This window comes from Labeo rohita, chromosome 2 (assembly GCF_022985175.1).
Source record: "Labeo rohita strain BAU-BD-2019 chromosome 2, IGBB_LRoh.1.0, whole genome shotgun sequence".
Lineage (NCBI taxonomy): Eukaryota > Metazoa > Chordata > Actinopteri > Cypriniformes > Cyprinidae > Labeo > Labeo rohita.
The window spans coordinates 24,468,870-24,485,840 of NC_066870.1; the positions used below are offsets into that span (position 1 = coordinate 24,468,870).

General features: G+C 33.8%; 1 protein-coding gene across 1 annotated transcript; it reads right to left on the reverse strand.

Moving 5' to 3' along the window:
• Positions 1-263: 263 nt before the first annotated feature.
• On the reverse strand, positions 264-13,867 carry nmnat2 (nicotinamide nucleotide adenylyltransferase 2). The gene is made up of 11 exons (XM_051130728.1): positions 13,630-13,867; positions 10,296-10,384; positions 8,546-8,613; positions 8,314-8,392; positions 8,112-8,229; positions 7,941-8,021; positions 6,524-6,568; positions 6,019-6,095; positions 3,250-3,351; positions 3,053-3,120; positions 264-2,975 (listed from the first exon to the last, which is right to left on the reverse strand). The coding sequence occupies exons 1-11, from the start codon at positions 13,712-13,714 to the stop codon at positions 2,873-2,875; spliced, it is 915 nt and encodes a 304-aa protein (XP_050986685.1). The 5' UTR covers positions 13,715-13,867; the 3' UTR covers positions 264-2,872.
• Between the last annotated feature and the right edge of the window lie 3,104 nt (positions 13,868-16,971).

The following is a 16,971-nucleotide window of genomic DNA, read 5'->3' on the forward strand; positions in this document are numbered from 1 at the left end:
AGTTTTAGCATCTTTAAAACAGAACCTTATAATCTTACATGGTGTTTTATATGTATACAAGGAGATTTATCTCTATAATCAATTTAAAAGCAATAAAAATACAAGAAACAAACAATATCATTAACAATATCTATTTCTGTTGCTCATGATGTTGAATGAAGGCATGAACAATGCAAGGAAGCAGTGAAGATTGTAGAGCTACAGAAAAATGCAGCATGCCAAAACTATGAAAAAATATATTATTTGTGGTACATTTCCCACTGTTTTTAATGAATTTACATTGAGAGAAAATTTTAAGTCTCCAAGTGATTCCTGATACACCAGTTGCTATAGTGACGGCTTAATGAAAATGGAAAAGATCATGCGTGCATGTTGATGCAAACAGTGAGGTATCAGTGTGTGTTTAATAATTCTCTATATTAGAGAAGCATAATCCATTCAAAAAATGAAATGAGGGTGTTATATTTCTCCTTTAATGTCTGTGAGGATGTACATAATCAACATATGAGATACAGTAAACCTAGTAAACACGGGCGGGTATGACGTAGTTACACAAGGAATATCAGTATTTTAATAGGCTTTACATTTCTGAAGATTAACATTTTAACATTCTAGTTTCATTAATGAGAAGTCTCTGGTTTTAATGATCAAAATAAAATATCGTTTCACCGGAGACTTTATCATATGAAAAACAATAATCACAGTATATTGAAGGCTTCTTCATATCGTAAAACCGGAGCCTCCCATAAACTCGCAAAACCGCTCAAAATCAATTATGTACAACATACATAATTCATTGAATCTGTTATTCTTCTCATCAAATACACTTTGATTCATTGTTAGATGTGCAGCATATTGACATTTCATGTCAGCTCAAATCATAATTGAATCATTTAAAGGATGTTTCAGCCATCAAACGGCTTTAAGAAAGTTTTTAAATGGTTAGTTCACCCAGATATGAAAATTTTGTCATTAATTACTCACCCTCATGTCGTTCCAAACCCGTAAGACCAAAAATCAAGATATTTTCGATGCAATCCGAGAGCTTGAACTCTTCCGAGTAACCGTTTTCCGCAATTATTTCTGCGTAATGGCGGAAGAAGGAAACTCAGGGAACAATAACTGTTGAATAAAGTCATTATTTTTGCTTTCTCTAAGCACAAAAAGTATTCTTGTCGGTTGAACCACTGTTGTCATATTGACTACTTTACAGATGTTCTTACTACGTTTCTGGGCCTGGGAACATTTGTTACATTGCTGTTTATTCAGGGTCAAAAAGCTGGGATTTCATCAAAAACATATCTTAAAGGAGAAGTTGTCATCCAAGATGTTTGTGTTTTTCTTTCTTCAGACGTAAGGAAATTATGTTTCTTGAGGAAAACATTCCAGGAATTTCTCTCCATATAGTGGACTTCAATGGTGCCCCTAAGTTTAAACTTCCAAAATGCAGTTTAAATGCAGCTTCAAATGTCTCTAAACGATCCCAGCCGAGGAAGAAGGGTCTTATATAGTGAAACGATCGGTCATATTCTAAACAAATTGACAGTTTATATACTTTTTAACCTCAAATGCTCATCTTGTCTCGTCTCTGCAATGCGCACATGTAGTCTGTGTAATCCGGGTCAGTACAGTTAGGGTAGGTCAAAAAACTCCTGTGTGGTTTTCTTCTTCAACGTCAAAATCATCCTACATCTCTGTTTTATCTTTTTTTGTAAAGGGCGTTTGATGTTCTTTGCATGTTCACTTTGTAAGCAGTACTTGTGCAGCCATGTAGGATGATTTTGTTGGGGAGTTGGGGAGTGCTTGAGGGCACCATTGAACTCCACTGTATGGAGATAATTCCTGAAATTATTTCTTATCGACTGAAGAAAGAAAGACACAAACATCTTGGATTACAAGGGGGTGAGTAAATTATCTGTAAATTTTTGTTCTGGAAGTGAACTTCTTTAATTCGTGTTCTGAAGCTGAACGAAGGTCTTACGGGTTTGGAACGACATGAGGGTGAGCAATTAATGAAAGAATTCTCATTTTTGGATGAACTATCCATTAAAAGCATATAATTTTTTGTCCTTGTCTAACGTGAACATAAAACTCTAACGATCTCAGCGTGGTCTCTTCACAAAACAAACGAAAGTGCAAGGAATCTCATCCTGAAACGAATGGTTTGATGCACAGGCAGTGACCGGCTTTACTAGACATCACATCTCTGTGGCATGTTAGCATGTTAATGTCGAGCAAAAGGAGCTGTGTGAGAAGTAAATGTGCACGAAAGCAAAGTAAATGAAATCGCATTCTTTAATGTGCAACCAAATACTCCACGTATACATGAATGCACATTGAAGACAAAACATTGAGGCATAATACAGTATATGAGATGTTATCTGTACATACAGTTGATTGATGAGTAGAAAATGTATTTAGAGATGAGATGAGTCTAAGCACAGTTTTTTGCAAACACTGTAACCACAGACTACGGTCTACGTGGTATTTCAAACACTCATGCGCTGAAAGAAAACCCTTAGAGGCATGCAACTACGAGAACAGAGAGTATTAAATCAACAGCAAAGACCGACATCATAGCAGGCAATGAATTATCTAATTCAATCAAAAACACTCTGTCATAGTGGCAGCGAGGCTCTCTCCTCATCCTCCTTTTGGGCACCTAAGCCCACCCAGTCCCTTAAAGCTGATTGGTGGAGCAGATCCCTCAGGCACAGTGCTGTACATCCCAATGAGACACGAGTAAGAGGGGAGGACAGATTAATGCTCCTCTACATGGAAAAGCAGTGGTAGCACAGGAGGATTATACTCTAGATTACACACAGAGAGACAGACAGGGATGACTGACGGCTCGGAAGTGGACTTCCCCATCCTATCCAGAAGCGTTGATGTAGAGCTGACTCTGCAGGATGTAGTCGATGACAGGCTGGCTCAGGTAATCCACTACGTGACCGTCGCCGTGCTGAAGAGCCAGTCTGGTGAGGAGAAAAGCAAAGAAGGTTACGGTACAGAACGGAGAGATGAATTATGCGTAGACGGTGAGAACACGCACCTGCTCTTGGTGGAACTGACGACTGACATCGGGTGGTCGATTTCATCCTTTACGACGATTATATTGTCCTGTGAAAGGAAAACCAAAGCTGTGTAAACATCACAAAACAGCAAATATGCTCATGCATTGACTGTGTACTAAAACAACTACTACGCAGTAAATAGCTTACTAGGTATCCCAAACTCCCCAAATAATACCTTATGCTTTCGGAGCACAGATGAATGGTTCATTATTCTTTCTGTGTCAGCTCCATCCCGAGGAACCACCACTATCCCGAAATCCCCTACAATCACTTCCATCTAGAACATATGATAATCACATATTTAATTCAGGTTAACAACACATATTTGGATTTGTATTAACAATGCTTTGTATGCTATGTATTAACATGCATTGTTAGTGCCATAATTAAGAAACTGAAACTGATGCTATTTCATTTATTTATAGATGTTCCCAGGTTTGTTGTGTCATGAATGCATGTTGAATTCTGAAAAGTTGATTAATTACCTTAATCGATATCTTGCACAAAAATTTAGTGGCTTACATATTAAGCATTTTATAAAATTTTTAATACATGTTTGGAAACCAGTTGACGGTTTTCTTAGAACTGTAAGATAAAAACTCGAAAATGTGAGTTATAAAATTTTTTGAGAGGGGAAAAAAGACTGATATGTTCTCAGAATTGCAATTTTGCAATTGCGTGTTATGAAATCAGAAATTCAGGGTATAAACTTGCAATTCTAAGAAAAATTAAGAATTGCGAGATATAAGCTACTACAGTTTTTCTCAGAATTGCAAGTGTTTCTCAGAATTGTGACTTTGTCTCACAATTGTGACTTTATAATTGCGAGTTTATATCATGCAGTTGTAAGAATAAAATTACAATCAAAATTGCAAGATACAAACTTGCAATACTGAGGAAGTCACAATTGCGAGTTTATATCATGCAACTCATCATGCAACAAAAAGTCTGAATTACGAGATGTAAACTCGCAATTCTAAGAATAAGTCACAATTGCAAGATATAAACTCACAATTCTGACTTTTTTCTCCAAACTGCAAGTTTGTTTCACAATTCTGACTTATAATTCGCAATTGCGGGTTTATATCACGCAATTCTGAAAAAAAGGAATTGCAAGTTTATATCACAATTCTGACTTTATAACTCACAATTGTGTTTATATCACGCAACTCTGAGAAAAAAGTCTGATTTGCGAGATGTAAACTCGCAATTCTATAAATAAAAGTCACAATTGCGAGATATAAACTTGCAATTCTGAGACATAAAGTCAGAATTGCAAGTTTATATCACAATTCTGACTTTATAACTCACAATTGCGAGTTTATATCGTGCAACTCTTAAAAAAAAGTCTGAATTACGAGATGTAAACTCGCAATTCAAAGAATAAATCACAATTGCGAGATATACACTTGCAATTCTGAGAAATAAAGTCAGAATCGCAAGATATAAACTCACAATTCTGACTTTTTTCTCCAAATTGCGAGTTTGTCTCACAATTCTGACTTATAATTCACAATTGCGAGTTTATATCACGCAATTCTGAAAAAAAAAGAATTGCAAGTCTATATCACAATTCTGACTTCATAACTCACAACTGTATTTACATCATGCAACCCTGAGGAATAAAAGTTAGAATTATGAGATGTAAACTAATAATTGCAAGAAAATAAGTCAGAATTGCAAGAAATAAACTTGCAATTCTGAGAAATAAAATCAGTATTGCGAGTTATAAACTTACAATTTTGACTTTTTTCTCTAAGAACTGCGAGTTCATCTCACAGTTCTGACTATAATTCGCAACTGCGAGTTTATATCACGCAATTCTGAAAAAAAGTCAAAATTCCTAGATGTAAACTTTAAAATTGCGAGAAAAAAGTAAGAATTGCGGGATAAAAAGTCACAATTACCTTTTGTTATTTTCTATTCAGTGGCAAAAACAGGCTTATATATATATATATATATATATATATGTTAGTGTCATTACTTACTATAAAAAATAAAGTATATATATATATAAAGTATGTATATATATAATATATATATACATATACATATATATGTATATGTATATATATATTTATCTATTTATTTATATATGTAAACCATTTAATTATTTTATTTCAGCTAGTTGCGAAGGAAGCATTTCTCATTTTTCATTTAGTTTAACAATGTACTAAAATAAATGTATTAAATTAAACAAATTAAAATGAACACAGACTACACACTTTAGAAACACTAATAAAAATGCCAAGAAAAAACAACAAAATGACTAAAACCGTAATTAAAATTAAAACAGAGAATACAAAAATAACAACTAACTCAAAATAATGAAATACTATAATGGTATCTCCACACTAAAATAGCAATAAATTGTGGAAATCACAATTACACCATACTGCCAGTAGGTGGAGACAAGCGATAAGTATCCTGACTCAACCGATTTAGAACCGCATACTAGCATACTGCATCTAGTATTTTATTATCTTTATATGGCAGAAGTAGGAGTAGTATGCTAGTATGCTGTTCTAAATTCATCACTTGGCTAAAAAGATTGATTTAAATTGATTATGTGTATGATCTTTTAATCAAAATTCAATTAAAATCAAAACACTGATTCAAAAAATGATACACCGCTGTGTTTCAAGACAATTGTTTCTGCTTTTGCTTCAAGTGAAACTCTTTCATTGGTGGAGCAAAACAGTTGGCTATATTGTGTCTACCATGTCAGTCACTCAGTATTAATTTTTTGCTTATTTAGCGTTAAATAAAAGCAATATCATAATAGAAACCATGCTTCATCGGTCTGAATATAAGCAAGGATGTGATTATTTGTGTGTGATATTGCTTAATTTAGGTGAACATACAAAATATGCACTAGAATAATACATTTTATAAAATATTTAGACATTTGTGACAGGGAAAGAAAAAAGGAATTATATCTTACATCACTTTCGTTCCACAAGCCAGGGATGCAGAAAGATTCCAGAAGATCACTGCCACAGAGGAGCAGGATACGCAACTCTGAACAAACCACAATCACAGTTACACATCACCCCATAAAACAACACCAGACACAGTAATGAGATGTTTTTCTTTCGCTGAGGGGGTAAACACAACAACTTTGATAAGATGAAAAACAAACGAGTCACATTTTCCCCATGAGGAGGAAGAATGAGGCACTACACAGCACACAGATGCCTTCTTCACAGTACATAGACAAACACCATCACATTTAATGACTTATAGAAAGACTTCTACTGTTTTCTCTGACAGCCATTTGTCTGTCTTTGTCTTTTTTGATGTTATTTATATTTCCTAAGGAGAAATACACAGTGAGTGTTTTTTCTCTCCCTGGGCAAACTCAGTATTTTCTGATGATGACTCAAAGTGACAAGCAAGGAATGATTTGAAAACCAAAAACCAAGGCAAGGAAAATCGCATCGTCTCACCGATTTCCTCGTAGCGCACTGCAGTACCAAGGTTGGCATTTTCGTCTGTTCAGAAAAAAACAGAAAGGCATGGGAGGTCACAGGGATGATTGATTCATTGGAAGTCACAGAGTCATGTAAAATTGATACACATATGCATGTGTGAAGCGTATGAATAATTCAAAATAATTACACAGAATTATGTGATTTCTACATTAACCAAATCACAAGGCGGTGGCGTATCTTTGTTAATGGCCTTTTTCCCCTCATTTTTATTTTGACACAAACTGAAAGGGGTTCAAATGGTGACATTAAAATTACATGCTTGAAAGTCTGGAGTGGATCATTTAATGCATTCAATTGGTGTGATTAATCATTTAAAAATGCAATAAAAACACAAAATTAAATAAATAAATTGACTTTTTCTAATGTCTTTTCAGTGCAATTGTCTATAATAATAATGTGAAGTCTTGAATGATTTGGGGGCTTTTAAACAAATATTCATGTATGTGATTTATTGCGATCAATGTGATTAATTAATTTGCATGCCGTTTAATATATACAGTTAAAAACTAAAAATGGCAATATATATACTTACACACACGTGTGTGTGTGTGTGCGACCCTGGACCACAAAATCAGATGTAAGTAGCACAGGTATATTTGCAGCAATAGCCAACAATACATTGTATGGATCAAAATTATTGCTTTTTTATTTTATGCCAGAAATCAATCGGATATTAAGTAAAGATCATGTTCTGTGAAGATATTTTGTGAATTTCCTACTGTAAATATATCAAAACTTTTTGATTAGTAATATGCATTGCTAAGAACTTAATTTGGACAATTTTAAAGGCGATTTTCTCATTATTTGGAATTTTTTTGCAACCTCGGATTCCAGATTTTCAAATAATTATATCTCAGCAAAATATTGTCCTATCCTAACAAACCATACATCAATATGAAGCTTATTTTTTGAGATGTGTATATATATATATATATATATATATATATATATATATATATATACAGTATATAATATAAATAAATAACAGTACAGAATTGTACTATTCTCGTTTTTTTTTTTTTTTTTAGTTTCTGCCATGACTAGCTATCTAGTCATGACTATCTACTAGTTCATATTTTTTTCCTCACAAATTTGAGTTTATACCTCATAATTCAGACTTTTTTCAGAATTGCAAAATATAAACTTAGTATTATGAGAAAAAAGTATGAATTATGAGGTAAAAAAATTACCAATTAATTTTTTTATCCTGTGACAGAAACAAGCTTAACAAACATAGTCTTTTGGGGGTTTGTTGGACAAGCTGACTACTCAGTTACAAAATTTCCACTTAAACATTAATGAAATTAGTCATGGCCTAATATGGCACATCCCTAATATGTAGTACATACTGTACATGAATATACCAACTTACCAACAAAGGTAAAACGCTCCATATGTGGGCGAACACAGCAAATTTTACCCAGACTTTCACTCATCTTTCCCCAAAGTTTAACTGGAGAAAAGAAAGACATCGGTTAATCATAAAAATGCCTGTTCTCCAAAACACCAAACATAAACATCTGAACATTTATAAATCACTTACTAGCCACAGACTTGTTAGCTGTGTTTTGATAAATAGGAGACGTTCCATTTTGGGGCTGGCCAATCACAGGAGTTGTGGAAGGTGTGTTCACATTGGACAGAATGCACCCTGTGACTCTCTGCAGAGAAACAATACAGTTTATTAGTCCAAGACTGAGTAGAGGTAAAAATCTGATAGTGTTCAGATCAAATTTAGTACTAACCTTCATTAGGTCTCGGTGATGCTCCAAAACGCTGCAAGTGGTCTGCCAGGTGTCCTGGTAGCACTCCCAAGGATCCACTCTGCAGAAGACCATTAATCCATCAAACATTTTATGCCCATTCTACAATATATATCTATTATCAGTATAGCTCAAGGCTGCTGAAGTATATAAGTGCTGCATAGCATTCTTATGAGCGTGTTGCCAAGCTACATTCTGACTGATTGACAGTTACCTGATCCAATCAGAGGACTGAACTGCCAGCTGACACATGGTGAGACGATGTCTGCTTGAGACAAGGCCCTAGAAAAGCAGAAAATGGAAAAGTGAGCCCTCTAGGCATCCACCTACCAATAAAGAGAGTATCTGAACTTCAAACAATATTCTTAGGTTGTCTACGTTTTGAAAGGAGATCAGCATAAAAGCCATTTTTTAAACATTTGCCTTTTTTTTTTTTTAGGATTAATAATAATTAGGGTTTCAAACACAATGATTTCTAGAATGATTTCTAGTATTATACCTCTCCCACCACAAAGGATTAAAGCTGGAATGACGGAATCCTGTTTCCTAAAGCATTTATTATTCATATTTTGTTGCTTAGAGAGAAGAAATCTAGGCCAAAGTTCTTTTTAATTCAGAGATACGTTGATAATATCAGATTGAAACCTTTATTTAAACCATTTTTTTCCAGTAGGGATGTACCTGAATAGTGAATATGTATTCAGAAAGGAGCCACTAAAGGGAAATGGTTAGCTGCTTACATCACAGTACATAAAATTTCACTGACCACATACACGTGTGATAGCGAATCTCGAAAGTGAAAGTAAAAAGCCAGCGCCCTGTATATTAATAGCAGCTCCCTGATGCCTGCAATTTATGTATACAATGCCTTGCAAAAGTATTCATACCCCTTCATTTTATTCATGTTTTGCTATGTCCTTGAGTGGCCCAGCCACAGCCTGGGCTTGAACCCTATCAAACATTTCTGGAGAAACCTGAAAATGTCTGCCAGCCCCTCCCAAGCTGGTAAGGAGGAGAATAGCAGACACCTGCCAAATGCAGATGTGCAAATCTTGTCGCATCATACCCAAAAAGACTTGAGGCTGTAAAGGTGCTTCAACTAAGTACTAGTTAAGGGTATGAATACTTATGCAATGTACTTATTTCAGTGTTTTATTTTTAGTTCATTTGCAAAGTTGTTTTGTGCTTTGTCATAATGGTGTATGGAATGTAGATTGATGTGGGGGAAAAGTAATTTCAAGCAGTTTAACATAAGGTTGCAACATAACAAACGTGAAAAAAAAAACGAGGGGGTATAAATACTTTCGCAAGGCACTGTAATTACCAGATATAATTGCGAGAGAAAACACTGAAATATAGTTTTTCCTCCCATCTCGTATTATTCACATTAGGGGTTCCATAGTACATGTCATTTCCTTTCCAAACACGGTATTCTTATATGTTAATTGTGTAATAGACATATTACTGTGTAATAACTGCGTAATAGACTTACTTTGACCACAACCTTTTGTTAATGTGACCACACCTTTATGGACTATTGATGTAAGAGTCCACTGTTTGTATGGGGATTTTGTGACTCTTTTTGCAGGTTACATAGATACACCAGTATATAGCATCAAGCGACTGTCTTATGAATGATGGTTGAGTCATGGAGTCATTTACTGAACTGATTCGTTCAACAATGTTGATTCATTTAGGCCCCAAACAAGTGTCTTTATGAGTAAGTCACCGCATCATTTCCTCTGATTCATTTAGGAACACCACTACTTGTGTTGTAAGGTTTTTAAATATCTACTATAACTTTTTGTTTACTGAACTGAAATTTTACACGTGACGTTGGCCTAAACATCTACACAGATGTGATTTTCTACAATACAAAAATCAATATCACTCTCCTACCATAATATCGCTTAAATATACAATACTAAAATGACTTTAGACCTTAAAACGACTTTAGACCTTACCGGCTTGCCATAGGAATCATGTACAGGTGAGATGATACCCCCAATCACAATGAATCGTCCAGTCTTGTGTAGGTACTCTCTGGCTTTTTCTGCAAAACAACAAGTTGCAGTATTATCTCATAAGCATTTTTTGTTTTCTGTAACACACTGTATGCCTGTCATAAAGGTAGCTTGAATGAAAGGAATTCTCTTAGAGACATAAAAAAGTAAAACAAGGCCTTTTATGTGAGGACAGCACCTCTGTTTTAACTCTTATGACTGATATCTGATTTCTCTCACGATGCTTCATCTGTCTAATATAACCTCACACCCCCATCCCATCAAAATATTGACAGAAGTGAATGTCAGAAACAAGATCTCCTGCTGGGGAATACGAGGCAGACATAAAATGAAATAATCTGAACAAATCTCCAAAGAAAATCTCTCTGGTGTGCAAAAAGAACTACAAAGAAAGGAAAAATGAGGCCATATCGAAAAGCAGAAGCTACTGAAACCAAGATATTCAATACTTAATAAATTAAACGCTAGCATTTAAATCTATTTTTTTTTTTTTTTTTGTGGTATCACATATCCAAGTGGTTCGGAATAACCAGCATGATACCACTGATCCTTGTCAGAAGCATTGCTCAGAATAAACCATAAACCCGCTCTTATTTTTGTACCTCAAAATATGCAAAGGCATGCAGTCGGAAAAGAAGGCTTAAAAATTAGGTCACGGACACACAGATGCTTTTGCTTCAGGGGAAAACAGCAGAACTGTATTGATCAAACTGTGGTGGTGGTACTCCTCATGTTGCTTACGCTCTGAGAAATACAGCTGCAGTAACTGAATTAAGCAAAGCACAAAGCTCCTAAGGTTTTTTCCGATTGTATGTCTGTTGGCTCACTGAATTGTGGAGATGGACAAGCCAATGGAAAAAAATCTCTTTCTCTGTCTGAGTGTTTCTTCCTTTCCCTCATGCACCCCTAGTCAGGTTTCTATCACATACAATGGTATAAATGCATATTTTCAGTGCATTTTCTGCCAAACTTCAACCCTCATGTTCTTTTGAGATTACATATACACATCTAAAGATGTTCCCCTGATCTAATCAAACCCTTAAGCAAATATTATTGAAGTTTTATCACAAAGTAGATATTTTTCAGACTAATTCTTAACATTCTGTCAGGGAGTAGTGTACTGAGAAAGATAATGTTTTAATTCATGTATCAGTTTTCTTACGGAAGATATCTAATTAAGCTGGAATTTTGCTTATAATTTTAAAGTCATGAAGTATCAAACCAATTATTTCTGAGCTCTTATGATCCTAGGGCTCTCCAGATGGAACATAAGGGGTTAACAGACCACATTCAAGTTCATTTAAAAGTTTTTTTTTCTTTTAACTTTGTTTTGGTCATAAATCTTTAAGGAGCTATCCTAATAATCTGAATAATTATTAAATAATAATTTAACTCCCCAGATGGAAAATAAGGGGTTAATAGACCACGTTCTGGTTTATTTAAGAGGGTTTTTTTTTCTTCTTTTAACTCTGTTTTGGTCATAAATTTTTATGGAGTGGTGACCTTCTGTTCTAATAATTTGAATAATTATTAAATAATAATTTAACTTCCCAGATCAAAGTATTGATTTTGAAGTCAGTGAAAATGATTATGAATATGGATGAGATTGCAAATATGAGCCAGATGCTGAATGTTCTGTGGAAGTGCGCTCTGTTGATAACGGCGATGGTACAATAATCTGCTCAAATTGAACCCTTCTAATATTCATAAGGTAACGAAATAGACTTTATTTTATTCTTCTGTAATTGTTTTTAAAATATCAAGAGGGTTTTTTGCTATTGCAGAAGTTAGAGATCCATCCGTGCTGGATATAAGATGTTACGTAATAACGATCGGCGAAACAGTCATGTATTTAAGGGTTAAATAATAATTTAACAACCCAGATGGAACATAAGGGGTTAACAGACCACTTTCTGGTTCATTTAAGAGGGTATTTTTTTCTTTTAACTTAGTTTTGGTCATAAATTTGTATGGAGTTGTGACTTTCTGTCCTAATAATTTGAATAATTATTAAATAATAATTGAACTCCCCAAATGGAACATACAGGGTTAACAGACCACATTCAGGTTCATTTAAGAGGGTTTTTATTTTTCTTTTAACTTTGTTTTGGTCATAAATTTATATGGAGTGGTAACCTTCTGCCCTAATATTTAGAATAATTATTAAATAATAATTTAACATCCCAAATGGAACATAAGGGGTTAACAGACCACATTCAAGTTCATTTAAAATGTTATTTTTTTCTTTTAACTTTGTTTTGGTCATACATTTTTATAGAGTGGTAACCTTCTGCCCTAATATTTTGAATAATTATTAAATAATAATTTAACTTCCTAGATGGAACATACGGGGTTAACAGACATTGTTTTGGTCATACATTTTTATGAACCATAACCTTCTGTCCGAATAATCTGAATAATTATTAAATAATGATTTAACTTTCAACTGCCCAACTTTGAAATACGTTTTCTTGTGGTATAAAGCAAAAGTATACAACATTAATCTCAATATTGCATTGGAAATTGAACTGAATGTTTAATTACTGTAATTAATGTAAACTAATGACAAACTGCAATGATAATTTCATTACACTTCTAACCACTTTGGACTTTATTTAGAATATTGAAGAAAGCAAAGTAGAATCTCTGAAAACTCATAAAACTCACAAATTATTTAGAGAATGGATGCAGACATCAATTAAACATTTAAATACATAAATCAAAACCTAGTCCAAAATTTACTTGCCATATAGGCATAAATTAATATCTAAATCTCCTTCCTCATTCGCTATATGAAGGTCGCACAATAAAGTCTCAAACAGGACAACATCAGAGTTTCAACGCATATTCACATTCACATTATTGTCTTCACATCAGCGCTTTAGCATGCCAAGTATCCTTCGCAGAAGTAATGATTAATTACACTTGTTGAAATATCATAAATCACAAATATATTGCTTGCGTCCACAAAACTATGGATGAATATAGAGATTCCCTTGCTAAACCTGCGGCTGCGCAGCACCATCATCTGAACCGAGAGATGATTTGATCATTCTGGGTTTTAAGGCCGTCGCCCATTTCAGCACCTTTGCTTTGGACAGCGAACGACAATAAGAATTCATCACTGAAACATCTAATGGATCGTCGAGCCTGACACCACAATGTCTGAAAACATCGCGGTCATCATGAATCCCTATAGATACGCACACAACACACGGCTGAATTAAAAATCAGCTCGCGCATCCACTCCCTCCAGAATAGGCGAAATACTCACCGAACATATGAATGTGTCCCTTCGTGATGGGGTTGAAGCTTCCACATGATAGCAAAATGACATGCGTTTTAGTGGTCTCCGTCATTTTGGTTGTGGTGGTCTATCGTTTTTTAACATATGTCGCGGATTTTAAGGCCTTTTGTTTTGTTGTGAGACCGCAGCAAGAGGCGAGGTTCATTAGGCTGCGGCAGGCGCGAGAGGCAGAGCGTCACTGTGATCTGTTCCTGCGCACTTAAAGGAACATGCGCGTAAGGATGCGAATCAAAGACTTTCAGTTCCGATTCTTCTTAATGACTCTGTTTCCTCTTAACGATTCCGATTCTATTAGCACTTCTTATTTCAGTGGTCACAGTAGAAGATGATTAATAAAATGACTGCAAAAATTGTTTTGTCATTTTTTAACAGGCATTTAGAGTCGTTTGCAATACCATACTGCCCATTAAAAATGATTTTGATTTTACTGTTATGTTTATTCCTAGAAAATTACAAAATAACACAAATTATGGTTTGTTATCACAACAGAACAAATAGATTATAAATAAATTAATATTAATTTAAAATGAAATAATTCATATCATGTGCCATATGTTTATAAAATTATGCAAAACGAATTAATTTGACCACAAAATGGCACTATTAATCTTTTATGAATTTCTTTTGATTTCATTGCTTTATGTTTAAGTTTTTTTTTTAAAGAATTATCTTCTGCTCACCAAGCCTGCATTTATTTGATACAAAATACAGCAAAATCAGTAATATTGTGAAATATTTTTACTATTTAAAATAACAACCTTCTATTTGAATATATTTTTAAATGTAATTTATTCCTGTGATCAAAGCTAAATTTTCAGCCTCATTACTCCAGTCTTCAGTGTCATATGATCCTTCGTGTTTTCAACAATAAAAATAATAATAAAACAACAACAACAACAACAATAATAATAATAATAATAATAATAAATGTTTTTGAGCAACAGACCAGAATATTAGAATGGTGTCTGAAGGATCATGTGACCGAAAATCACAGGAATAAATCACATTTCAAAATATATTCAAATACAAAACAGTTATTTCAAATAGTAAAACTATTTGTTGTACTTTTTCAAATAAATTCAGGCTTGGTCAGCAGAAGAGTCTTCTTTAAAAACATAAAAATCTTACTGTTCAAAAACTTTTGACTGGTAGTGTATTTAAACCTGATTATGGTTATACCACAGTTTTATATCTACTTTATATGAAGGCCAGATAAAATAGCTGTTTGAAAATATATTTATATTAACTATAACAAAGGGCCACAGAATCAAACTGAGAATGCATGTTGTACTATAATGTTGTGTGCTTAAAAATCAGAAAATTCTCAAAATTAACCTTATGAAAAAATATTAGCAGAGGCAACTGGGTGAGACTAATATGAGACTGTATGCCAAAAATGGACACAAACAGGTGTTTCTGAACAGCTGCACAGCTTTCCTTTTATAATCTTACAGTCTATGATCCCACACAACTTCTAATCAAACAAACAAACAAATATATATATATATATATATATATATATATATACACTACCGTTCAAAAGTTTGGGGTCAGTAAGACTTGTAATAGTCTTTAAAGAAGTCTCTTATGCTCATCAAGGCTGCATTTATTTGATTAAAAATATAGAAAAAAAAACAGTAATATTGCAAAATGTTTTTACAATATAAAATAATGTTTTTTATTTTAACATACTTTAAAATAGAATTTATTCCTGTGATGAAAAGCTGAATTTTTATCAGCTGTTACTCCAGTCTTAAGTGTCACATGATCCTTCAGAAATCATTCTAATATGCGGATTTATTATTAGAATGATCAGTGTTGGATAATATCAACAGTTGCGCTGCCAAATATTTTTTGGAACCTGTGATTTTTTTTTTTTCAGGATTCTTTCACGAATAACAAGTTTAAAAAGTACAGCGTTTATTCAAAAGATAAATATTTTATAACAATGTAAATTATTTATTATTAACTTTTAATAAACTTTTAATTATTAACTTAATACATCCTTGGTGAATAAAAGTATTAATTTCTTAAAAAAAAAAAAAAGAAACAATACAAATGTACTGATCCCAAACTTTTGAACGGTAGTGTATATATATATAATTTATCACTGTCAGTAAATTGTAATATCCTTTAACCCTAAAATGCAACAATGCATTATTTGAAGTATGGTAAAACACCCGTGAAAAATCAATATGGAAAATTCCCTTGCCTTATTTTACAGATTTTACAGATTTTCTGTGTACAGCAGATCAAGCTATCCCCTGTGGGTAAACTGCATTTGCACCCCATGTTTGTCAACACTAAAAATACATTCAATACACACATGTGCAGACAAGCAGTCAGGAGAGGCAAGCCAGTGGCCCTCATTAACACTGGCTGCCTCTGTCTCAGACAAAAAGTCCTACGGCTGTACGGTGTGAATCATGGCTCAATTTGAACAGAGCCTCACTGGATTTGTCTCTCTCAGACTATTCTCAAAGCACTCATAATAACTAGTAAGCAGCAAATACTGTCCAATATATTATGCAAATGCAATTAAAAGTCCAGCTGCTGAATCGAGCTGCCTGAATTAATCGCTTCTGCTTGTATTATTCTCATCTATAAGGCACTTTGGATAATAGCATCTGCTATAGTCAATGAATAAACATAATGAATTAGTTCAAACAGTGTGTAGTTTTGAATCAGTGCCATTTTTCCTTAGTTCAGCCTTAGATGTATTGCATTCGGAGGCTTGTATTTAAAGGATTATATTTAAAATTATTCCTCACATATTTGGCATCAGTGATGTGTTTATCAGCACGACAAACACCGTCCTTGATGACAGGCTTGTGAATATGGAAGCACTACAGTCACAGTGTGACTCATCAATTGCAAAACAAGCTCTCTGATGCTCTAACATGTTTCAAATGGGGAAAACAAATCAGTTTAACAAACCATTATATTTGAGATATTATGCAGGTGTTTTTCCTATAAGCAAATGCAACCATTGGGTATTTTTAGTCCTTCTTTAATTGCAAAACCCATCAGAGCCCTCAAAACATTACACACCTGACGCATGACTATAAATTGCAAGGGTTTGTGCAAATTATTTGAGGTTTCAGCATTTTGACAAGTGTGTTGAGTTTGCCTGCAACCAATACAGTCAGCATTTAAAACTTCAAAAATGTGTTTATGGTTAAGTAAAAATTGTGTGTAATATAATTTGTATATGCATATGTACACTAGTCAAAGGTTTTTGAACAGTAAAATTTTGAATGTTTTTTATTTAAGAATTCTCTTCTGCTCAGCAAGCTTGCAAGTATTTGA

Bases quoted from the DNA above. Each gene is read 5' to 3' on its own strand.
- nmnat2 (XM_051130728.1), bottom strand. From the start codon at position 13,714: ATGACGGAGACCACTAAAACGCATGTCATTTTGCTATCATGTGGAAGC. The intron at 6,569-7,940 runs GTAAGTTGGTAT...TTTTCTGAACAG, and splicing joins GGAGCGTTTTACCTTTGTTG to ACGAAAATGCCAACCTTGGT. The intron at 6,096-6,523 runs GTGAGACGATGC...TGGTTTGTTCAG, and splicing joins AGTGCGCTACGAGGAAATCG to AGTTGCGTATCCTGCTCCTC.